The 24,849-nt window shown below is 43.3% G+C and overlaps 1 protein-coding gene across 1 annotated transcript in view; it reads right to left on the reverse strand.

Annotated features, from left to right (window-relative positions):
* Positions 1–2,193: 2,193 nt before the first annotated feature.
* The window catches only part of LOC143923406 (serine protease 33-like), a 35,858-nt gene continuing 13,202 nt past the window's right edge, over positions 2,194–24,849 (reverse strand). The window contains exons 2-5 of the mRNA XM_077447064.1: positions 19,670–19,874; positions 13,173–13,444; positions 6,076–6,233; positions 2,194–3,398 (exon numbers count right to left, since the gene is read on the reverse strand). Of these exons, the coding sequence (XP_077303190.1) occupies positions 3,069–3,398; positions 6,076–6,233; positions 13,173–13,444; positions 19,670–19,874 (965 nt within the window). The 3' untranslated portion in view covers positions 2,194–3,068. The remainder of the gene's footprint in view (positions 3,399–6,075; positions 6,234–13,172; positions 13,445–19,669; positions 19,875–24,849) is intronic.

The raw sequence follows: 24,849 nt of genomic DNA on the forward strand, positions 1-24,849 counted from the left end.
ACAGGAATAACTGACATACTGTTTTACAGCTAGAATGCCTGGGAAAGCAGAAGCTACACTAGGCCACTGCACTAGTTTGTCATGTCTTTTGCCTCATTTTCTGTCCGGTGTATGGCTTTATGGCATTTAGATGTGGATTTAACCCTTATTTTCTGGAATGCTGGAAAGTGCAAGATAACATTTTATTTTATCTTTCTTTGTCTTGGGTTCTGTCCTGGCTCTGACCCTGGCTTGTTTCACTGACTTTTCTTACTGCCTGCCTCCTGTGTATGACCTCACTTGATTTTGACCAAGCGTCTGCTCCTGTTCCTGACTGACCTCCTGTGCATGATTCTAGTTCTGGCTACTGACGTTGCTTCCTGTATCACTCACCTATTAATATCTGTCTGTGCATCTAGAGTTACCTTTGTCTTACTGGTACCTCTGCACTATCAATACTTTACCTGCTCCTCTAGGATGTCTTCTGCCCTGCTGACAATGTCGCATGGTCAAGTCCCCTTCTGGTGCCTCATCTACTCAGATCTTCAGGCAAGTTCACAGCTGGATATACATGCTTCTTTGGTCTCCACTTTCAGGGGTACTCTGCACTCAGCCGCAAGGCCTTTGGCACTTTGGCGCTGTAAGGCACTTGAACTATATATTCTAGGTCCTCCAAAGTTCCCCTGGAAGACTTTTAAATGACCACACTAGAAGCAATAACCACTCCACACCCTTATGATTTTAAAATTTCTTGGACTTTCTTGGAGTGGTTAAAAGCTAGCTTGGTATCATTGTTACAGCTCAACAAACATTATGGAGTGAGATGGAATGTTGGGATGTTGCAATTTTTGCAGCTGATGATTATTTCTTCAGTAAAAGTGATCACTGCTTTCCAAAGTGGTTTTTGAGCTCTCCTATTCCTCCAGGAAGGACTGTGGTAAAGTCAGAAAAGTTAGATCTAGAGGAGACTGAGACACAATCATTCCCTGATCTCCTCTGTGACTAATGAACCCAGAATCAATGATAGCTCTGAAACTAGAAGCTACAAATATTGTAATTCCCCAGCTACTGGGCTGAAACAATTATCTCAAATAGTGCCAAGTTCTGTTTGGAACATAATTATTTTATATTTGATAACTATTATCTAAAAATCAGAGGAACAGCTATGGGGGCAAGTTTCACGCCAAGTTTTGTCAACCTCATTATGAGATATTGGCTATATAACGATCAATTGAATAATATTCTTTTAGCTTCCCAAATAATGTTTTTCATGTGTTATATAGACAAAATTGTTATCATTTGGGGTGGGAATTTTCTTTTCTGTGCTCCCCTTTGTCAAATATTGTAACAGCCATAATTTGAGAACCACATTCACTTATGCTTATGACTGTTATATGTGTTTATTCTGCTAACTGTAGTAGACAGTTTGGATGTTCACTCTGTGGTTCATTAAACCCTTTATTGCAGTCTGCTGATTATATAGGTGGACAGAAACTGGTTATAGATAACAGGACAAAAGAGCAACTATGAACATGATGGTCCAGTGAAGGAGTAAGTCATGTATGCTTTCTCCCTGGCTATTGAAGCCACTGCCACATTTTAGCATTGGTGGGTGGTGACAGCGAGAGGCTTCCTCGTCATCAGAATTTACTCATCAACAAAAATTTGCTGCACTGAGTTTGCCCTTTTGTCTGTCTTTACCTCATATCCCAGATGAATGGAGCCATAACAGAACTGAGTAGCTATTGGTGATATTGTTGCTGGGTCACCATAAGGCACATTTGGTCTCTATAATTTGCAGTTTCCCATGCTTCTGGAGGCCTATAAAACCTGCATTACAATTGGGGATATTGTGGTAGTATCATAACAAAGCACAACAATTGATCCCTGTTTATTGAGATCTCCCTCTCTGGTAAGGAGTGTGTGAGCGCACTGGTGTTATTCATTCACTTGGAGACATAGGTGTGCACCCCAAAGCTCAAACATATTTGCATGTGTGCATGTGTATATATACTAATGAAGTCAGCAGAGCAATGGGCAGTATCAGAAGGGCAGAGATTGGTGTCAGTAGAGCAGTGGATAGTGTATTTATTTATTTATTTTTGCAGTTTAGGGTTTAGGGGGCTTTGCTGAAATATCAGGGGTTTAAACAGGGGGAATCTGTGCCACACAAGGTGATTAGGGTGTGTATATATATATATATATATATATATGTAAATATATACACATGGCTATTGTGGGCTAATGGGGATTATTGCTATTGTTTTAGAGTCAACCTGTTGCTATTTCAGAGGGGTTTCACCTCCTTTGAATGCTCTGCGTTCTTTCATTCCCTGTTTAAATTGCCTGCCCCCCCCTTGCTGACCGGGCCCAGTACAACAGGGCCAGTCATACTGTCTTATTAGTGGCCCTGGGAATAGGGCTTATTTTTAGTTGAATGTCCGCCCAGCCTCTCGATGCACGTCACTCGCCTTAGGCGAATGACACACTCACTGCCAGCTGTGCCTTTTGGGATATGTACATCACATAACCAAGGAGGCATAGCCTTTCATTGAAGAACTGCAGGAGGGGGCGGGCCTATCATCGCATCATCGAGAACCAGGAAGAGCCAACGGGCCACTTGGAGCAAACAAGGCAGAGCGCGACAGAGCTGTGTCAGGGAGTGAGAGGATCTCAGCGGGTCAACACTGGATCCACTGGAATGGTGAGTATCTGAAATGTGCAGATACCACCATCAGGTAAGCGGGACAAAAAAATGGGAAGGGTGACTGTAGTTCATCTTTAAGTTCAGTTTAAACAAATACTCCATCTTTTCATAAAATTTGAATTTTTTTTATATGTTGGGAATAGAAGGCACTTTCGTTGATTTACTAAAGGAGTAGAGCATGCTCACTTTGTAAAGTGAATTTGTCACTTGGATCAGTGAATGAGGTGAAGTTGTGCTGACTTAAATCATCCAATCATGGGTGAGCTAAAAACCTGTTTATCTTTCCTTCCTTATGATTTGGTATTCTTTGCATATTGAACATTCTCTGTTCCTTTAGTAAACCAACCCCATTGTCTAGGTCAAATGTGATGGCTGTTTTTGGTTAATTTAATGCGAGCAGAAGAGTGGTTGGGACCAGAATCATCCAGTGATGGTGTGAAAGACTGTATGTGATGGAGCTTCCTTCAGATTTGGTTGTTGTTACTGGAACATCAGTGATGAAGTTTCCTCCACATGTCCTTGTTGGTGTAGGGATATTTGACACATAATTGAATGTAGCATTCAGGTGGGTGCTGATCCAGGCTTGGTGGGCCGTCACCAGTGTGTACACCCCTGGGAAGTTGGGTTCTGCACAGCCCATTCCCCAACTCACAACTCCAACCTGGTACCATATGCCCTGGACCTTACACACCAGAGGTCCTCCTGAGTCACCCTGTAAGACATCAATATTCATCAGCTACACCAACATCTATCTGTTCAGGATAATTCAACAATATGTTTTGATCTTAGCACATATCTTTTCCAAGAATGTTTAATACACAAACTAGTTGAGCACTTGGTAAATGGCAATGGAATTGGTTACAAGGACTTAGCAGCCAAGTACATTTTCATTTGGTAAATTAGAAAGGAATTCTGTTACCAGAATTCCTCTAGCTCAGGGGGTCTAAAACTGGTGGCCCTCCAGCTGTTGCGGAGCTACAAGTCCCATGAGGCAAGGCTGACAGTTACAAGCATGACTCCCACAGGCAGAGGCATGATGGGAATTGTAGTTTTGCAACAGCTGGAGGGCTGTCAGTTTGAGACCCCCCCGCCTCTAGCTACATCCCTACAGTCAGCAAATGGAACCACAGCCCATGGTATATAGTATATATACTGTATATGTATATGACATAACTATATTTGTATATATATAAAGCCATCCCCTAATTCATTTACTGAACCTATCAATAGTTTTATAAATTATCAAAAAAAACAAAAAACAGTGGAACCTTGGTGTATGTGTAACGCGGTTAATGAGCGTTTTGAAAGACGAGTAACTTTTTTTCTTTAAATTCTTACTCAGTTTGTGAGTGTTGTCTTCAAGCTAATGGGGTGTGCAGTACCGCATTTGGCCAGAGGTTCAGGGGCGTCAGTGACACTTGGAACTGTTCGGAGCCATTTGGAAATACTCAGAATCAATCGGAAACATGCAGAAATACTTCATTCCCGAGTTTTTCCAAGCCTTTCTGAGGCTTTCCAAGTTCAGCCGAGCTGTCCCCGAGTATTTTCAACACTCTCCAGCGCCCCCCCCCCCACCTCTGGCCACATGTGTTATTGTATGCAATAGAAGTCAACCAATTATCTTCCATTGCATTGACTTCTATGGGGAATCTCCCTTTGATATGCAAGTGCTTTAGATTACAAGCATTCTCCTGGAACGAATTATGCTCGTAATCCAAGGTTCCACTGTACAGCCATTAATGGTCCATCAAAGCATGCCCAGGGTTGACATTTTGTTTAAAATTACTATTCACCACAACTCTCTCCCCTAGGACAAGGCCATTGGTTATGTACAGCTCTTTCTAGTCCACCGACATTACTACATTAACACAGCTTAGATTGGGTGGATCCAATCTGTGGACAGATGGTTTATGGGTAATTGAAGAGCAGGAAAGTACATCTCTGTCTCCACCAACATAGTCCACCCCATCTGAGTCCATAGAACGTGACATTGGGCATGTTTAAATCCCTGTCCAGCATTTCTGGATACATTGCATGAATACACCATAGATATAATAACATCTTTAGGGTTAAAGAAAAAAAACAATCAGAAAATTTACCATAGGGTGCAGTTTCACATGGGAAGAAGATGTTGGCAGTAAAAGATGAAGCAATCCAAGAGTTCAGCTTTAAATAGTTATTAATTTTGGCCCTTATGAAGGGAGAATTCTGCTACATGATGCTTCTTTTTCCATAACCCCATGCCTGCAAGAAGCATGGCCCTCGCCTCGTTATCACGACACCTGTACACCTTACCCACTTCTGCTCTCACCATCTTTTCTTTATTCTTCTTCTCATCAATGTGCCCCCACTTTTACCAATACACCTGCACCACCACTACCACCACCTCCCTGCAGGTCCATCTCTCACATCACCCATGCTCCCTCCACCATGTCTGCAACCACAACCCCCCCCCCCCCCCCATTCCCCAAGCCCTCACAACCTTGCCCATTCCGGAACAGACATATTTTAATATAGCTTACATTTATTATTAATTTGAGCCCTGATAAAGGGGGCATTCTCTAACTCGTGAAATGTTTTTGGATAATCTTGTGGATTATTATTGCATTATGTTAATGAAATAAAAAAAAATTGAGCTCCAGATTTTGAGTGTGGTGTGTCTATATTCGAATGCCCCTCACTTCCTGTCCAAGTGACCCCGGAACTAGAAAACTAGTTGTGTGCAGGCAGCCTTTTGCATTAGGGTGTTCACCCCAAAGCTCAAACACATATGCCTGTGTGTACATGTGTATATATACTGACATTGTCAGCAGAGCAGTGGACAGTGTCAGTGGGGCAGACATTAGTGTCAGTACGGCAGTGGATGGTGTCTGTCGTTTTTATTTTTATTATTTTATTTTTTATTATTTTTAACTATTTTTTTAGTAATTTTTTTTATTTTTTAGAAGCTTTGGTGAAATATCAGGGGTCTACACAAGGGGAATGTGCGCCCTACGGAGTGATTAGGTTGTGCCCAGGCACACCTGGCACACCCGGTGCACACGCGCATGACTAGAAATTAATATAAGGGCTAAGGAAACTGATACCAATGATGACACTGTGAGAGGTTTGCACTTTTCCCCATGCCTTTAAATAATACAAGTAGCTTAGTTATTTCCTATCACTTCCTGTGATAATAGGTAGGAAGTGAGATCAACATTTCCTCAGCAATGAAATGGACGGCAGTTAAAAACCCGAAAAAGCACAAACACGTTCCAATATATTCAAAGTAAAAAATAGCATTTTGGTCACATCTAGGCAATAACTGATGTCATGCATGGCTTCTGTTTCCTGTGAAGAGGTCCTGACCTGAAGGTGAGCCATGTTGGAATGGTCTTGGTGTCACTCACCTGGCAGGAGTCCTTTCCTCCATCCTTGTAGCCGGCACAGATCTGATCATACTGGATGTGGCTGGTACTTCCTGCACTCTCTTGCATTGCTTGACATGTATTGAGGTCTATTAGGGGGACCATGACCTCCTGGAGGGTCTCATAAAAAACAACGCTCCCTGGAGATGAAACATAGACAAGGTCATTCTTAGGAAGGCCATACATAGATAGATCAACTTTATGCTCTATTCATATCTGGATTTTGAAAAAGCATTTGACACAGTTCCCCATAAATGTTTACTGTACAAAATAAGGTCTGTTGGCATGGACCATAGGGTGAATACATGGATTGAAAACTGGCTACAAGGGCGAGTTCAGTGGGTGGTGATAAATGGGGAGTACTCGGAATGATCAGGGGTGGGTAGTGGGGTCCCCCAGGGTTCTGTGCTGGGACCAATCCTATTTATTTTGTTCATAAACTACCTGGAGGATGGGGTAAACAGTTCAATCTCTGTATTTACGGAGAATACTAAGCTAAGCAGGGAAATAACTTCTCCGCAGGATGTGGAAAATTTGCAAAAAGATCTGGACAAATTAATGGGGAGGGGCAACTACATGGCAAATGAGGTTCAGTGTATAAAAATGTAAAATAATGCATTTGGGTGGCAAAAATATGAATACAATCTATAGACTGGGGGGAGAACCTCTGGGGGGAATATAGGATGTAAAAGGACCTGGGCGTCCTAGTAGATGATGGGCTCAGCAATGCCAAGCTGCTGCTAACAAAGCAAACAGAATATTGGCATTAAAAAGGGGATCAACTCCAGAGATAAATCTATAATTGTCCCGCTCTACAAGACTCTGGTCCGGCCCCACCTGGAATATACTGTCCAGTTCTGGGCACCAGTCCTCAGGAAGGATGTACTGGAAATGGAGCGAATACAAAGAAGGGCAACAAAGCTAATAAAGGGTCTGGAGGATATTAGTTATGAGGAAAGGTTGCGAGAACTGAACTTATTCTCTCTGGAGAAGAGATGCTTGAGAGGGGATATGATTTCATTATACAAATACCGTACTGGTGACCCCACAACAGGGAGAAAACTTTTATGAATGAAGGGAGTTTAACAAGACACATGGCCGCTCATTAAAATTAGAAGAAAAGAGATTTAACATTAAACTACGTAGAGGGTACTTTACTGTAAGAGGGGCAAGGATGTGGAATTCCCTTCCACAGGCGGTGGTCCCAGCGGGGGGTATTGATAGTTTTAAGAAACTATTAGATAAGCACCTGAATGACTGCAACATACAGGGATATACAATCACACACATAGGTTGGACTTGATGGACTTGTGTCTTTTTTCAACCTCACCTACTATGTAACTATGTAACTATGGTGCACTCCAAGAATGCAAATCAAATTGTGTGTTTGTTCCCGTAATACACAAAACACTTTTTTTGCAGGCTCGTTGTGGTGTCCTTCATTATTAAGGGCACCCAAATGCACTTTTCTAAAGTCCCTTAGAATTCATACAACAAAACACAATGTAACAAAGTACCATGTGCTTTGGTGCACCGTGATTTTAGAGCTTGTAGGAGGAGATTTCATTCTCCCACAATTGTGTTATGAGAATGCAGGACCCCTAACCCTCTGTCTGGACAGTGCCGATTGGCCCTGTGCTGATCACATGCACTTTCCCAAGAAAAGAAAAAAAAAATAATCTCTAGCATTACACACCGAACTGAGCATGTGCAGCTTGACCCCTGGCTCTGTAAATATCAGGTTATTTTTTGCAGTCAGAAGGGGAGGATCAGAAAAAGCAGGATCCCAATAACCTTTTTACACAATGAAGAGGATTAACGCCTTACGTTTCACAGTGAGTATAACAAGCATGCTTTACTACATTGATTTTACTGTTGTGGGTTTACTAACACTTTAACCACTTCCCGACCAGCGCACGACGATGTACGTCGACAGAATGGCACGGGCAGGCATATTGGCGTACATGTACGTCCAATATTCGTTGCCGCCGCGCTGGTCGGGACCCCCGTGAGTCCCGTCGCGGGACCCGCGGACTCGATCGCCGCGGGCATCCCCGCGATTGTCTCACGGAGCGGCCGAATGGAGGAAATGCTGTATAAACAACATTTTCCCATTCTGCCTAGCAACTAGTGACGCTGATCTCTGCTCCATGTGATTGGAGCAGAGATCAGTGTTCACTAAATGAAAGCCCAACCCCCCCACAGTTAGTAACACACCCCTAGGAACACTTAACTCCTACACTGCCACCCACTGGTTAACCCTTTCACTGCCAGTGTCATTTACACAGGAATCACTGCATTTATATAGCAGTGATTACTGTATAAATGACAATGGTCCCAAAAATGTGTCAAAAATGTCCGATGGGTCCCCCACAATGTCGCAGTCACAATAAAAATCGCAGATCGCCGCCATTACTAGTAAAAAAAAATAATAAAAAATTATTAATAAAAATGCTATAAAACTATCCCTATTTTGTAAACGCTATAACTTTTGCGCAAACCAATCAATAATCGCTTATTGCGATTTTTTTTACCAAAAATATGTAGAAGAATACGTATCGGCCTAAACTGAGGGAAAAAAATGTTTTTTTATATATTTTTGGGGATATTTATTATTACAAAAAGTAAAAAATAATGCGTTTTTTTCAAAATTATCGCTCTATTTTTGTTTATAGCACAAAAAATAAAAACCGCAGGGGTGATCAAATACCACCAAAAGAAAGCTCTATTTGTGGGAAAAAAAGGACGTTAATTTTGTTTGGGAGCCACGTCGCACGACCGCGCAATTGTCAGTTAAAGCGACGCAGTGCCGAATCGCAAAAAGTGGTCTGGTCTTTGACCAGCAAATTGGTCCGGTCTGAAAGTGGTTAAAGATGAATTTCCTTTTAAACTTAAAGGGGTTATGAAAATTACTTAAAAAATAAATAAAAATAACAAACATGCCTATGCTTACAGAGCAGCCCCAATCCTCTTCTTCTGGGGTCTGCCAGCAGCGCCCCAGACTCCTCCTCTTCATTGGTTGCCCCCACGGAAAGCTGCTTACCCTGGGTGCAACCATGCAGGCTCCTTTCTGAGTCCCACTTTATGTGTCAAGCGGCAGCGGACTCAGGCCCGCCTCCTGCTCCCGTGTCACAGGAATTGATTGACAGTGGTGAGAGCCAATGGCCCCTGCTGCTATCAATCTGTCCAACGAGGAGAGGGACAGCAGCTGGAGCCACTGTGCTTGTGCACATCGCTGGATCGGATTGGGCAGCTTCCCAATCAAGAAAAAGGGGGAGTCTGGGGGGGGGGGGGCAGCTGCAACATGGAGGGTTTTTTCCCCTTAATGCATTGGTGAATAGTGGTGAAAAACCTTAAGGCATTAAACCACTTTAAATTCCTCAGTAGCCACAAAGGATATAAATCCACTTGATATGGATTCCGCCACCAATTCCTCCTTCTGGCGAATGAACCTAAGAGTAACATTTTACATTACTTCCAGATTCACAGCTGTCATTCCTTAGAAGAGCTAGGTGGTGATGAAGCTGATCAATCATCATGATATGTCCTTAATCAATTTATTGTGTCCAAAGGAGACATTAGGGGTCTAACATACACTTAACGTCTGATTTAGGAGGACCTGTCCCCTTGTGCAAACACATGGAAATAAAAAAGTGTGCATGAGGTGCATCTACATATAAAAACAATGAATACACCACACATGCTACTTGTATCAGTTCAGAGCTGAGTGACAGCAATAAACCTAGGGTCATCCTTAATGATTAACTCTAACTGGAGAGCTGTAAATACTTTTAAAATATCACTTATGAGGAATGTGGAAGCAGCTAAAGTGCAGCAGCTTTTCAACTTGGCTTCAACTGCATCCATAAGATCTTCTAACAACGTATAGAAAACATAACGGAAAAGGTGGACATGGACATTTTAAAGGAGCTGAGAAGCTTACTCAAGAAACCCAACAGGAAATAATAATTGTGAAGCCACTGTGTAAGTCAACATGTTGAAACCATGTATTTAGTATTGAATTGGGAAAAAAATAGCCAGTATTTTTTTTTTTACAGTTGATGAATAGTATGTGGGCAGCTTAATTAGACAATGATTTTAAATGAAGAGGCAAAGCAGGTTTTTATTAATCAACAAAAATTGGAGTGTATTCTTTCATAAACATTAGCCAGAAAAAAATTGCAGTTACAGTATGTATCCAGATTTATTAGCCCTCAATTTAAGAGGGAGCGATAAAGCAGGTTTTATTGTGAAATAAAACTTTGAGTGCTTTCTTTTTAGAGACAACATCAAATATATTGTACACATTCATCTTCTATGTAAGTAGCTTTAGTAGGCCACAATTAAGAAGGGAAAGACCAAGCAGATGCAATCAAGAAAAAAAAAAGTATGCAAGCAGGTTTGTTAGGCAACAATTTAATAGGGAGGGATCAGACAGGTTATATCATGAAAATTTTAGAGAGTATTATTTCAGAGACAATAACCAGAAATATTTTACAGACATCATGCACACTATGTAAACAACTTTCACAGGCAGCAGTTTCAGAAAAGACACGAGGCAAGTTGAAGGAAAAGTACAGCCAAACCTTGCTTGACTGTACTTCTTTGCATCACAGGAGTGGAATTCATTCTGGAAAGGCCTGTGGAATAGTGTATCTAGATTTGGCTAAAGCATTTGACACTGAATAAAAGCTTAATCCACCTATTTAGGTCTGTTGGTATCAATGATAGTACTGTATATATGCCTGGAAAGAAAACTGGTTGCAGGGGGATGCCCAAAGAGTGGTGATAAATAACACATTTTCTGAATTGTCTCCATTTATATGTGAAGTATGCCAGGACTCCTGGGGCCAATTCTGTTTAACTTGTTAATAAATAATATAAAGGTTGATATGAATAGTTTGTTGGTATAAATAGTTCAATCTCAGTGTTTTCTGATGATACAAGGAAAAGCAGGGTGATAACTTCAGAACAAGATGTAACACTCTACAGGAAGACCTTCAAGAAATTGGAGAAGTGGGCAAGCATATGGCAAATGAGGTTCAATGTATGTAAATGTGTAATGCACTTGGGAGCTTAAAATATGAACACAAGCTACACCTTAGGTGGAGAACCTTTGGGTGAATTAAGGATAGAAAAGGATTTGAAGGTCCTAGTAGATGGCAGACTCAGCAATAGCATGCAATGCCAAGCTGCAGCAAGCAAGGCCAGCAGAATATTGGCATGCATTAAAAAGGTATTCACTCCAGAGATAAAATTATAATTCTACCACTTTACAAAAAGTGACAAGAAATAGATGGGCATGTCTTGCGTATGCCATCTAGTTCTTGTCCCCAGTCCTCAGGAAGCATATAGTAGAACTGGAAAGAGTCCATAGAAGGGCAACAAAGCTAACAAAAGGGCTGGAGGATCTCAATTATGAGGAATGACTATAGCCAGTAAAATGATTCCCCCTGGAGAAGAGACACTGAAGAAGGGATATGATATACAAATGATATACAAATATCTTTATAATGATTCCAAGATTGGGAGAAAACTATTCAGTCTCAGGTCACTCATAAAGACACGTGGCCACTCAATGAATTTAGGTGAGAAAAGCTTTAACCTTAAAGTGGTTGTAAACCCTTACAGACCACTTTTACCTACAGGTAAGCCTAGATTAAGGCTTACCTGTAGGTCCAAGAAATATCTCCTAAACCTACACGGTTTAGGAGATATTTACAAAAAGACAGGCACTGCTGTCTACAGAGCATGCACCATAGACAGTGGTGTGCAGGTGCACTGAGCATGCCGCTGCTAATGGCGATATGCCGTTAGTGGCGGCTCCCGTGCGCATGTGCGGGAGTGACGTCATCGCTGCTCCAGCGCTGTGAGTGGCCGGAGCAGCGATACCCGGAAGAAGATGGGCGCTCCTTGCTACAGGGGACATTGGTGACATCGCTGGCTCCTGTGTCAGGTAAGTGACACATAATGGGCTACTATGCGATGCGATGCACAGTAGTTCATTATGCTTTACCTTTGCAGGTAGACAAAGAGGAAGTAACACCTATCGGGGTTTACTTCCTCTTTAAACTGCATAAGGGCTTTTTACTGATATGCCTCATATACACGGTCGGATTTTCCGACGGAAAATGTTATATGGGAGCTTGTTGCCGGAAATTCCGTCTGGGTGTAGGCTCCATCGGACATTTCCCATCAGAATTTCCCACACACAAAATTTAAGATCTGGATCTCAACTTTTCCGACAACAAAATCCGTTGTCAGAAATTCCAATCATGTGTACACAATTCTGATGCAAAAAGTTCCACTCATGCTCAGAATCAAGCAGAAGAGCTGCACCGGCTATTGAATTTCATTCTTCTCGGCTCATTGTACGTGTTTTACGTCGATGTGTTCTTGACGTTTGGAATTTCCAAAACATTTGTGTGTATGCAAGACAAGTTTGTGCCAACATCCTTCGGAAAAAAAATTAGATTTTTTGGTCGGAGAATGCTATCGGGTGTACAGGGCATTAGAGCGGTAAGGATGTGGAACTCCCTTCAACAAACAGTGGCTACAGGGGGGAACATTGCTAATTTAAAAACATTCTTAGATGGACATCTTATTGAGCACAATATACAGGGATATGGGAAATGTTAGGGGCATAATACTTTACATACGGACCCAAACAGGTTGAACTGGATGAACTGATGTCTATATTCAGCTTTACAAACTATGTAACTATTTAGGTCCAATATGGCTGATGTTATTCAAGGGGAAACCACCTCTTCATGAGAGCCAAAGGATGTTGTAAGTGAAGCCTGACTTATATACCATATGATTACACAATGCAAGAATAATAGGCTCCTATGAGGCTTGAATATAGCCAGTATGTAGCATCAAGATTTGTACCCGTCCTCATCATAGGCCTCAATAAGTAAAATTCACTTCCAAGTTTAAGTTTCATGGATTTCCAACAGGATTGAAACCCTGATCCAGGCGGAGTGGCCCATCTCTAATTAACATGATGCATTGGGTGTAAAAGGTGGACGTGACTTTCTAGTATGGAAAATGAGCGAAATCACTTTTCATGGACTCACCTCCATAATGTCTTGAACCCCAACCGGTCACCCAGCACTCCGTACCACAGGGGAAGGTGGTGGTGGAAGACGGCAGACATATTGGCATGATGTACTCAGTATAGGTGATGGGTGCGTCCAGCTGCAGCAGAGCGATGTCCCCAGGGCTTGTAGTGTCTATATAATTACCATTGGCGACGATAAAGCTTACATTAGCAACAACTGTATGAGAGCTGATCACACCCAGCTGGTGCACACCCAAATATACTTTATATTTTGATACCTGGATAGGACTGTAGAAAGAAAACAGAACAGAACATGTATAAATGAGGATCCATCTACTGCACAAGGCAGTACAACATCATTACTATCAATGGATTTCAGAATCAAATTAATGTGTCTAACTTCCCTATAATGTGTTCTCTATGAATGGCATGTAGGTACACAAGCCCAATGGTATGGACTTAGGCAAGGTGATTGTTAAAGTGGTTGTAAACCTCAGAATATGAAATATAAACAAAACATATCCCTCTATAGTGTGTACTTGTTTCAATCTGGAGTACTAAATGCCATTTCTGTCTTTTACTTTGTTCCTCTGCTGTCAGCATGAATCATTTCTGACAAGTTTTCCTGACACCAAGAGAAAAATGGTGACAGGGGAAGGCACAGTCTGTGATTGACAGCTTCAGCTCTGTCCCTGTGCTGTATGAAGATGGGTGTGTCCCTTCCCTCTAATCAGCTCTCCGGACTGAGATAACTTCAGCTCTCCGCCCCCTGATTTTCAGAGCTGAGAGATTCTGTGTATAATTCTGCACTTTGAATGGCTGCATCACTGTGCTGCTTCTCCGCCACTGCCCAATCACAGGCTGGAGGTGGGTCCATGACAGAATACACTCAGAGGAGCTGAACAGAACGATACCAGCCATCATCCAACCTGAAAGCCTGAGCAAACAGTATTTAGTGACAGATATGTTCCTTTTGGAACAGTAATGCCCCATACACACGGTTGGAAATTCCGACGGAAAAAGTCCGATCTGATTATGTTGTCGGAAAATCCAATCGTGTGTGGGCTCTAGCGGACTTTTTCTGTTGGAATTTCCGATGGAAAAAGTTTGAGAGGTGGATCTAACATTTTCCGACAACAAAATCCGATCAGACTTTTTCCGATCGTGTGTAGAGAATTCCGTCGCACAAAGTGCCACGCATGCTCAGAAATAATTTGGAGGTGAAAGCTATTGGCTACTGGCCTCTACGTAGTCCCGCGTACGTGTTGTACGTTACCTCCTTCCGAACAATCTTTTTTCCTGACAACTTTGTGCGACCGCGTGTATGCAAGACAGGTTTCGGCCAAAATTAGATGGATTTTGTGGTGGGACCGTGTGTATGGGGCATCACAGATTGAAGGTGAATATTGCAGCAGTTGCCTTTTTATTCTCTAATGGGCTGTTAAATTTTTTTTTGTATAACTGGAATTATGCTTTGAAAAAATAAACTGTGTATTTTTCCTTTATTTATCCATTGCATATTTTGGTGTATTTTGTATTTAAATAGCAATACATGTTGGATGAGAAGGCCTGGCTCCCAGTCTCCACTATAGTTCATCCCAGTGGCGGCTGGTGAAGTTTTTGGATGGGGGGGCGCCAGACCCCGCCCATAATGACCCCGCCCACCATTTTGCCCCCTCCCACTTCTCATAAAACACGCCCCTTATGTAATCGGAAAAAAAATTTGACGTGGATTCCCCCTCCGAGAGCATACCAGGCCCTTAGGTCTGGTATGGATTCCAAGGGGAACCCCCTACGCCGAAAAAACGGCGTGGGGTTCCCCCCCAGATCCACACCAGACCCTTATCCGAGCACGCTACCCGGCCGGCCAGGAAAGGGGGTGGGGACGAGCAGGCGGCCCCCCCCCTCCTGAGCCGTACCAGGCCGCGTGCCCTCAACATGGGGGGGTGCCTTGGGGGAGGGGGCGTGCGGCCCCCCCACCCCAAAGCACCTTGTCCCCATGTTGATGAGGACAAGGGCCTCTTCCCGACAACCCTGGCCGTTGGTTGTCGGGGTCTGCGGGCGGGGGGCTTATCGGAATCCGGGAGCCCCCTTTAATAAGGGGGCCCCCGGATACCGGCCCCCCACCCTATGTGAATGAGTATGGGGTACAATGTACCCCTACCCATTCACCTGTGAAAAAAAGTACAAAAAAAAAACACAACACAGGGTTAAAATATTTTATTGCACAGCTCCGGGGGTCTTCCGTCTTCGGGGGTCTTCTCGCCGGACTCCTCCGCTATCTTCTTGTAGCTCTTTTACTAGCGGAGGAGCCCGGCTTTCTTCCTCGCCGCCGGCCTCTTCTCCCGACTTCGGGGGTCTTGTCCCCCTCTTCAGTTCTTCTGCCGGGCCACCACGCCTTCTTATAGCTCTTTTACAGGCGGTGGCCCGGTCTTCTGCCGCCGCAGCCGCCGCCCGTTCTTCTTCTTCTTCTTCTTCTTCTTCTCCTTCTTCTCCAGGAGATGTTGCCTCGACGATCTCCCTGGCCGGAATGCCAGGGACGCGCTGTGCTGCCACTTATATAGGGACAATGGGGCGGTGTCACATGGGTTGATGTCACATGGGTTGGTCACATGGGTTGATGTCATCGTAGGGGGTTCCCCTTGGAATCCATACCAGACCTAAGGGCCTGGTATGCTCTCGGAGGGGGAACCCACGTCAAATTTTTTTTCAGAAATTTGGCGTGGAGTTCCCCCTTCAGAGCTCATTCTCTGATTGGCCACGGCAAAAGTCGCCTGGCCTGGGGAAACCTTTCTGGCTGTGAAAGCTTTTTGCATTCATTCAGCTAAATGCACGAACATTCTCCACAAAGTAGAGGCTAGAAAGCCTTTATGCGGTGACTCACCTCTCACTGTCTGGCAGCTCCGCTCGGGCTAAGGAACGGAGCTGCCTACGTCACTTCCGGGTTTCGTGAAGCAGCCGAAAGCCAGAAGTGACTGCCTGTCTAAGAGTGACAATGCTCCCGCCCGTAGAATCACAGTGATTTTACGGGCGGAAGCTAGTCGGCGTTCTGCTGTGCGCCGCAAGGCGGGTTTTTAACCCGCAAATGAAGCGCCATGAATGCAATCTTGTGATTGCATGGACGTGGCGCTTCTCATAGTGCACTGTGACCGGCGCCACAGTACACTATGTTAAATTGTTAAATGACATTTTTTTTTTTTTTTTTAAATGTCTTAAAGGGCACGTTTTTTTTTTTTACTTTTTTTTTAACTTTTTTTTTTTTTTTACTTTTTTTTTTTTTTTTACACCTAGGGAGAGGGGGGGCGGCGCCCGGGCGCCCCCTATGGGCGGGCCGCCACTGGTTCATCCCAAAGGTGTTCTATCCAGTTGAGGTCAGGACACTGGGCAGGCCAGTCACGTTCCTCCACCCCAAACTCGCTCATCCATGTCTGTATGGACCTTGATTTGTGCACTGGTGCTCAGTCATGTTGGAATAGGAAGGGGCCATCCCCAAGCTGTTCCCACAAAGTTGGGAGCATGAAATTGTCCAAAATATCTTGGTATACTGATGCCTTAAGAATTCCCTTCAGTGGAACTAAGGGGGCAAGCCCAACTCCTGAAGAACAGCCCCCACACCATAATCCCCCCTCCACCAAATGATATATACTTCTGGCACTATAGTGCGGATGAGCGAGTTTGTGGTGGAGGGACTTGACTGGCCTACACGGAGTCCTGACTTCAACCCTATAGAACACCTTTGGGGTGGATTAGAGCAGACTCTTCAAGCCAGGACTTCTTATGCCGCATACACACGGGCGGACTGTATGGCGTACTTAGTCCGTCGAAACACATTTCAGCGGACAGTCCGCTCGTGTGTGGGCTTCAGCGGACTTTTTCAGCGTGCAGTCTGGCGTACTAAGTATTTCGGATTTTTCGAAATTCTGTCCGTCATACTTTGGTTTCAGCGGACAATCCGCTCGTCAGTAGGCTAGTTCGACGGACTAAGAATGGCGCATGCTCAGAAAGGATTTACACGGCGGAAGGGTGCTTTGCTGTGTATTGGACTTCCTATTTCTAGTCCCGTCGTACGTGCTGTACACGTCATCGCGCAAGCTTTCGATGGACTGTTTGTGCATCCGTGTGTGGTCAAGTCCGTTCAGTCGAAAGTAGGACGGACTGTCCGTCGGATTGTATGACGGACTAAGTACGCCATACAGTCCGCCCGTGTGTACGCGGCCTTATCCAACATCAGTGCCTGATCTCACAAATGCGCTTCTGGAAGAATGGTCAAACATTCCCATAGACACCCTCCTAAACCTTGTGGACGGCCTTCCCTTCCCAGCAGAGTTATAGCTACAAAGGGCGGGCCAACTCAATATTGATTATTATATATATATTATTATTATTTTTTTTTTAATAAATCTGCTGTATAATCCAACATTTCTCATGAGAGGTGCAATACCACCACTCAGCCTAAAAAAATGGTCACAATGTTAATAATTTTTTACACATTTATTCAGTAATGTTTTTGTTGCACAATGGCCGATTATACAGTAGTTACACATGATGTGATCAACAGCAAAAAAAAAAACTAAATAGCCAAAAAGAGGGGCTGTTTTCATGTCTTCAGTGTGTATGATTGGTTGATAATTCATGGTTCTTATTTAAAATGAATGGGGAAGGGTGAGTGAGGTTCACCCTAACTAAACAGGGATCACTTCGTTATACTATCTGCGCAATGGTCTTGTTTGTTCTTTGTTTTTCATGTTATGGAAGCCTGTTGAAAGTTGGAAGTTCATCCATGGAAATCAGCAGTGAAATCTCTGAATGAACCATCTGTTACTCAGAAGACTCATTAAGGCTTGATTATCTAGTACCAAATATGTGAATTTATTGGCAGAGACTTTGGTTTGTGTACAGTGGAATGTGATATTCTTTTACCTGTGGCAAAAGTTTGCTCTATTGTTACCATTACACAGAAGGAATTTTATATATGTTGTATGGTTCACTATATGTTCATAATTATTCTCTTAATTTGGTGGTACACTGTGCAATATTAGTAGGTTAATATTAGCTCAATTATTAATTTAAAACTATTTATTTTGTGTATCAGTTCACTTATATAATTGCAGCTATATTATTTAGTTATCTTTTTAATATTTATTTCTGACATATATTTATTCACATCAGCACTTTAATATATTTTTACACATATTTAAAATGTATTTAAATAAATAAATAAACAAATGCAATCTAAATAGCCAAAAAAATGTTTTTTTTTGCCCTTTTTTTTATTTTCTTTGCATGGTTTGTGTTTGTGCAATTGGTTGATAGTTGAAGTTTTTTTTTTTTTTTTTTTAATAGGAAATAAAAAAATAAAAGAAAATAAAAAAAAATAGCCAAAAGGGGTGCTTTTTTTGTCTTTTTTTCTTATTTTCTTTGCACATTGTATGTACAGTATATGTATTTGGTTGACATTTGAGGGTTTTTTCAACAGTGTATTTAAAAATACACATGAAAAAACGGCATGGGGGTCCCCCCAGGTCCATATCAGACCCTTATCTGAGCACGCTAACCGGCCGGTCAGGAAAGGGGGTGGGAACGAGCGAGCCTCCCCCCCCCCCCCCCCGAGCCATACCGTGCCCTCAACATGGGACAAAGCACCTTGTCCACGAAAAAGTTCCCCGGAAAAGTCCCGTGTGTGGGCAGGTCTGCTTGTTTGGAAATTTGGCGGACTTTCCGGCGGTTTGTCCGGCAGACTAAGCCAGACTAAGCCCTTGTGCACACGATCGGAGATTCCGACAACCAAATCCGTTGGATTTTGTCCGAAACTATTGTATACACACGGTCGGACAAAGTTGTCGGAAAATCCGATCGTTCAGAACGGGATGACGTTATTTCGTTACGACGGGACTATGTTCAGGCTAGTAGCCAATAGCTTTGATGTAGGAATTTGAACTGAGCATGCGTGGCACTTTGTCCGATCGGAATTCTCTACACATGATCGGAGTATGTCCGATCGGAGCATTTTGTCGGACAATATTTCCGGCAAGTTGGAAAATTTGGTCCGACGGATATTCCGACGGAAACAGTCCGATGCAGACCACACACAGTCGAAATATCCGACAAAACGCTCCGATCAGACATATTCCGTCGAAATCTCCGATTGTGTGTACAAGGGCTTAGTCCGCCGGATAGTCTGATCGTGTGTACGCGGCATAAGTATTATATTTTTTGCTATCATGTGCTTCACACAAAGTCCCACTTTCCTTGTCCTCTCTATTCCGACCATAAAGGGATGGAAATACATGACCCTACCGGCTCATGATTTCATGATTTTCCCTATAAATCTCCTCTTCCTTATCTAACATAAAGCAATCAGTGATGATCAGTTGGGCACACTTGGCAGTTTTAAAATGAACACTGGGTCAATAAATATGTCCATGATTGATTTTTAGAAACATTTTTCCCAAAAGCAGAACGATTGGTGCCCGATGGAAGAATTGGTTTATAGAGGGAACATGTTATACTCACTGGTTGATGCAATGCGCTGCCGTCATAACCCATTCTGGTGAGATCAGGGAGCCTCCACATAAATATTCTCCATCTGCTGTTTCACCTAAAACAGCGACCTGCCAGGGCCACTGCCCGTCCAACGCATCCGTACCGCCAACTATCCGACTGGACACCAACGGGGAACCGCACACTGAATAATCTGCAGCACCGAAAGCCTTGCCGGCTGAGACAAGCAAAAAAAAAAGATATAAATAAATTATTTTGAATTTGTTCCACAATAAAATATACACATAAATAATACACACACAAAAAAACAAAAAAAAATAATTTATTGGAATGTTAGCTTTCCGGGCATAAAAATATTTATAAGGTTTTAATGACACAAAGTACATCCATATATTTTTTTTTAACATCAAACCAATCCAGGTTTTTATTCCATTTTTTATGTCCCCCAGGCAATGTTTAAAATGTAAAAAAGGAGCTCAATCTGCGATACCCACCTCTTATCTGGTGCTGCCCCCATGCAGCAAATGTTTTTGTTCCAAGATGTTCCCAGTCTTCCATTTTAATTTAGTCCCAGCATCCATCTATCTGGAAGACTGATACAATCTTGTGAATGAAGTTTGTCACCGCAGCACCCTTTACTCACAAGGTATCAATCCAAACAGCAACAGTGATGTCATACTATCTGCATCATTAAGAGCAGCCCACTGCTGGGAGATCTGAAGAGAAAGAGACCCCATGTGTCATGTGATCAACCTGAAGACCTCCCAAACAAAGTATGTTTTAAAAAAGGAAACATAAAATACTGTTGGAGAGCACCTCCAGGTGGGTCAGTTGGAGAGCGGGTGTCAGAGTCCAGGTCTGGACCTCTGACCTCGGTGGTGTCTAGATGTATCTCTCCTTACTGAGCCACCGCAGATGCTGAACAGCTACCTGTCTGATCTCTATGGGCAATCTTGGCTTGTCTCTTGTGTCTCTTGAACCTTGAACTCCTCCCAGGAACTTCCTGATTTAAGCCATCCCTTTGCACTTCCTGTTTGCCAGATTATTGTGCTCTCTCCAGCTGATATTTTACTCCTTTTGAGTACCTGCAACTGTCCTTATCCTTACTACCACACATTACTGACCTTTGGTTTACTCCTCGACTATGGTTCTGCTGGATCCCTACCTACAACCACTTGTTACCAATTTTTGGCTTGTTTACTGACTACACTTCTGATCCCTACCTTTTATACCTGCTACTGGACCCTGGCTTGCTCACCTTCTGGTGGGGTGATCCTGAGGACTGCAACCTAGTACTACCATGTTACAAAACCCATGTACACAATCAGGAGCTCTGGGAAATACTGGTTAGTGCTTAGAGTCCGCACCTCAGGTGAGCCTGTGTCATCCACCAGGGGTGACCTGCTTGTGTACCTTTCCAGATGGTCGGTGGGAGCCCCTCTACTGTTATAGCTATTGGTCTCTGAGCCTAAAACCCCTGACCATGACAGTGAGCCTGAAGCTTGGAGTTTGATTTCAATGGTAGAATAATTGAAGTTGATTATTCTCAACCTTTTATGCAAAATGTGTCTAAATAGACCACTGACCAAAAGATATAAGTAAGGTTGGGTGTCCAATTCACATGACAGGAGGGTGTGACTGTCCCTAGCTAGGGATTTTATAGCTGTGGTGATAACTCTGCACATGCTCAGTTTTCAGTGAGTTTCTATGCTGAGAATGTCCTATCTATCACATCTAAGCTGCCCATGTGACTATAGAGTCACACATGTGGGGGCGTACAAACAGTGGTAAATGACAGCCCACTCCCTCCCTCCTCCTCCATGCCTACTAATCATCTAAACACAGCGGGGGTGGGATATTACATATAGATTAATGGAGGATTCACCTCCCTCCGACCCTGTTTCCCTGAAAATAAGACCTAGCTTGATTGTAGGCGATGGCTGTAATATAAGCCCTACCCCCTCCTCAAATAAGCCCTACCCTGTTTCCCCAAAATAAGCCCTACCCTGAAAATAAGACCTACAAGGACTTTAACTAGGGCTTATTTGGGGGCAGGGCTTATATTGCAGCCATCACTGACAATCATGCTAGGTCTTATTTTCGGGGAAACAGGGTTTTCTAAGACACAGGCTGGAGGGGTGTGACACAGCCTGTGACTGGGAGAAACCCACCCACACAATGTTATTTCCACAAAATAATAAAGATTTGATTGCAAATACAGTATATATTTGTATTGCAATTTAAAACAGATTACTGATAATAATTATTTATTTTTCCTCTGTATACCAAAGGCTGTTTTTTTTTTTTTTTTTTTTTTTTATTTTGAACATATAACCAGCAACAGAGGACTAGAGGCTCCTCCTGCTTATGTTTCCCTGCAGACAGGCTGGGAAAGATCTGAGTCACGTGACAGCTTGGGTATATTGATTAGGAAAAAGATACTTAGATATTTTTTTTTTATTAACCAATTGCTGACCAGCCACCGTCATTATACTGTGACAGGTCGGCACAATCCCGTGAACCGTTGTAGTTATAAGTCAGCCCCTTTAAGCGGGATAGCAGGCGATCACTGCACAGCGGGGGTGAGGTCACGATGACCCCCCGGCCCGAGCGGCAGAGAGAGGCAGAACAGGACACACATCCCAGTTCTGTGAGGAGAGGAGAGGTGGGAACCACGATCTCTCATCTCCTATAATCAGTGCCCTCCCCCCACAGATATAACACACACTAGGAAACACAGTTAACACCTTGATCGCCTCCTGGTGTTAACCCCTTCCCTGCCAGTGACATTTCTACAGTAAACAGTGCATTTTTATAGCACTGATCGCTGTATAATTGTCAATCGACCCAAAAATGTGTCAAAAGTGTCCGATGTGTCCACCATAACGTTGCAGTCTCAAAAAAAAATTTGCAGATCACCGCCATTACTCGTAAAACAAATAATAATAATAAAAATGGTATAAATGTATCCCCTATTTTGTAGACAATATACATTTTGCGCAAACCAATCAATGTACGCTTTTTGCGATTTATATTACCAAAAATATGTAGAAGAATACATATCAGCCTAAACGTAGGAAAAAAATTAGCTTTTTAAAAAAAAAAAAAATTGGGGCTATTTATTACAGCAAAAAGTACAAAATATTGGGGGGTTATTTACAAAAGGCAAATCCACTTTGCACTGCAAGTGCACTTGGAAGTGCAGTCGCTCTAAATTTAAGGGGTAGATCTGAAATGAGGGGAAGCTCTGCTGATTTTATCATCCAATCACGTGCAAGCTAAAATGCTGTTTTTTATTTTCCTTGCATGTCCCCCTCGGATCTACAGTGACTTTACTTCCAAGTACACTTAAAGTGCAAAGTGGATTTTCCTTTAGTAAATAACCCCCATTGTGTTTTTTTCAAAACTATAACTATTTATTTGTTTATAGCACAAAAAATAAAAACTATAGAGAGGATCAAATACCACCAAACAAAAGCTCTATTTGTGGGAAAAAAAGGATGTCAATTTTGTTTGGGTACAACATCGCACAACCGCACAATTGTCAGTTAAAGGGAAGCAGTGCAGAATCGCAAAAAAATGCCTGGTCATTGAGCAGCCAAATCTTCCGGGGATGAAGTGGTTAAAATAATTACAGTGCCATCATCCCCATACAGAAATAGAATGGGCAATGTACATTAAACCGTGTGTGCTTAGTATCACTTTCTTTTCCAGGTTTCTGAAAACATTATGTATAATGCCCAGTTCACAAAGTGAACACTTAAAGAGGGATTCCACCAAAAAAAAAATTATTAAAAGCCAGCAGCTATAAATACTACAGCTGCTGACTTTTAATAAATGGACACTCACCTGTACCGGGGTCCAGCGATGCCGGCAGCCGAGGCCGATCGATCGCTCGGCTCTCGGCTGCTGCCGCCACCATTCTAGGTGAGGGAATCAGGAAGTGAAGCGAATCGGCTTCACTTCCCGGTTCCCTACTGCGCATGCGCGAGCCGTGCCGCGCAATAGGAAATCTCCGCGCTGTCACTAGGACCCGTGTGTGTGCCCCAGCAGACAGCGCGGCAGGGCAGGAAATGGCGTAGACTCCCACGGGAGTCTATGCCCGGAAGTTGGTGTAAATACCTGTCTATGACAGGTATCTCCACCCCCCTCCCCCCTGAAAGGTGTCAATTGTGACACTGGAGGGGGGGAGGGATCCGATCAGCGGAAGTTCCCCTTTAGGGTGGAATCCCGCTTTAAGGAAAAAGGATACATAGTTACATAGTTAGTAAGGTTGAATAAAGACACCAGTCCATCCAGTTCAACCTGAGTGAGTGTCTACAATTGTCCCTATCCCTGTACATTGCACACTCACATTGGTCCCTACCCTCAAGGAGCCCACAATCCAAGGTCCCCATTCTTATACTAGGGCCAATTTTGGACAGAAGCCAATTAACCTACCTGCATGTCTTTGGATTGCGGGAGGAAACCGGAGTACCTGGAGGAAACCCACACAGGCACAGGGAGAACATGCAAACTCCAGGCAGGTAGTGTCGTGGTTGGGTTCTGAGCCAGTGACCCTTTTTACTCCTAGGTGAGAGTGCTAACCACTACACCACTGTGCCACTAACCGCTACATCACTGATACATGTCTTCCCAAAAATTGTCTGTTATTTTCAGTTATTGAGTTTTGAAAATCACAGTCACATAAAAGTACTTATTGTTGTGCTAAAGCTCTGTGAATCAAGGCTGAAATTCTCTATACAGATATATTGATATTGGATAGTGCAGATAAGACCACTTTAACCACTTAAGGACCGCCTCCTGCACATATATACGTCGGCAGAATGGCACGGCTGGGCGCAATCACGTACCTGTACGTTGCTTTTTAAGTGCCCAGCCGTGGGTCAGGGAGCACGCCGCCGGCGGCGCGCTCCTGACCCGATCCTTGGCTCCGTGACCGTGGCCGCGGGACCAGCGTACCTGATCCTGCGATCGGGTCACAGAGCTGAAGAACGAGGAGAGGTCTGTGTAAACAAACCTCTGCCCGTGCTTCCCTGTGTGGCTGTCACCGATCGTCTCTTCCCTTTTATAGGGAAGGGTGATCAGTGACATCACATGCCAGGCCACGCCCCCTACAATAAAAAAAACACATAACGTCATACATAACACCTACACTGCCCCCTAGTGGTTAACTCCTTCACTGCCAGTGT

Source organism: Lithobates pipiens, unplaced genomic scaffold (assembly GCF_037356315.1).
Source record: "Lithobates pipiens isolate NorthernLeopardFrog02 unplaced genomic scaffold, aLitPip1_a1.2 Scaffold_22, whole genome shotgun sequence".
NCBI classification, from domain to species: domain Eukaryota; kingdom Metazoa; phylum Chordata; class Amphibia; order Anura; family Ranidae; genus Lithobates; species Lithobates pipiens.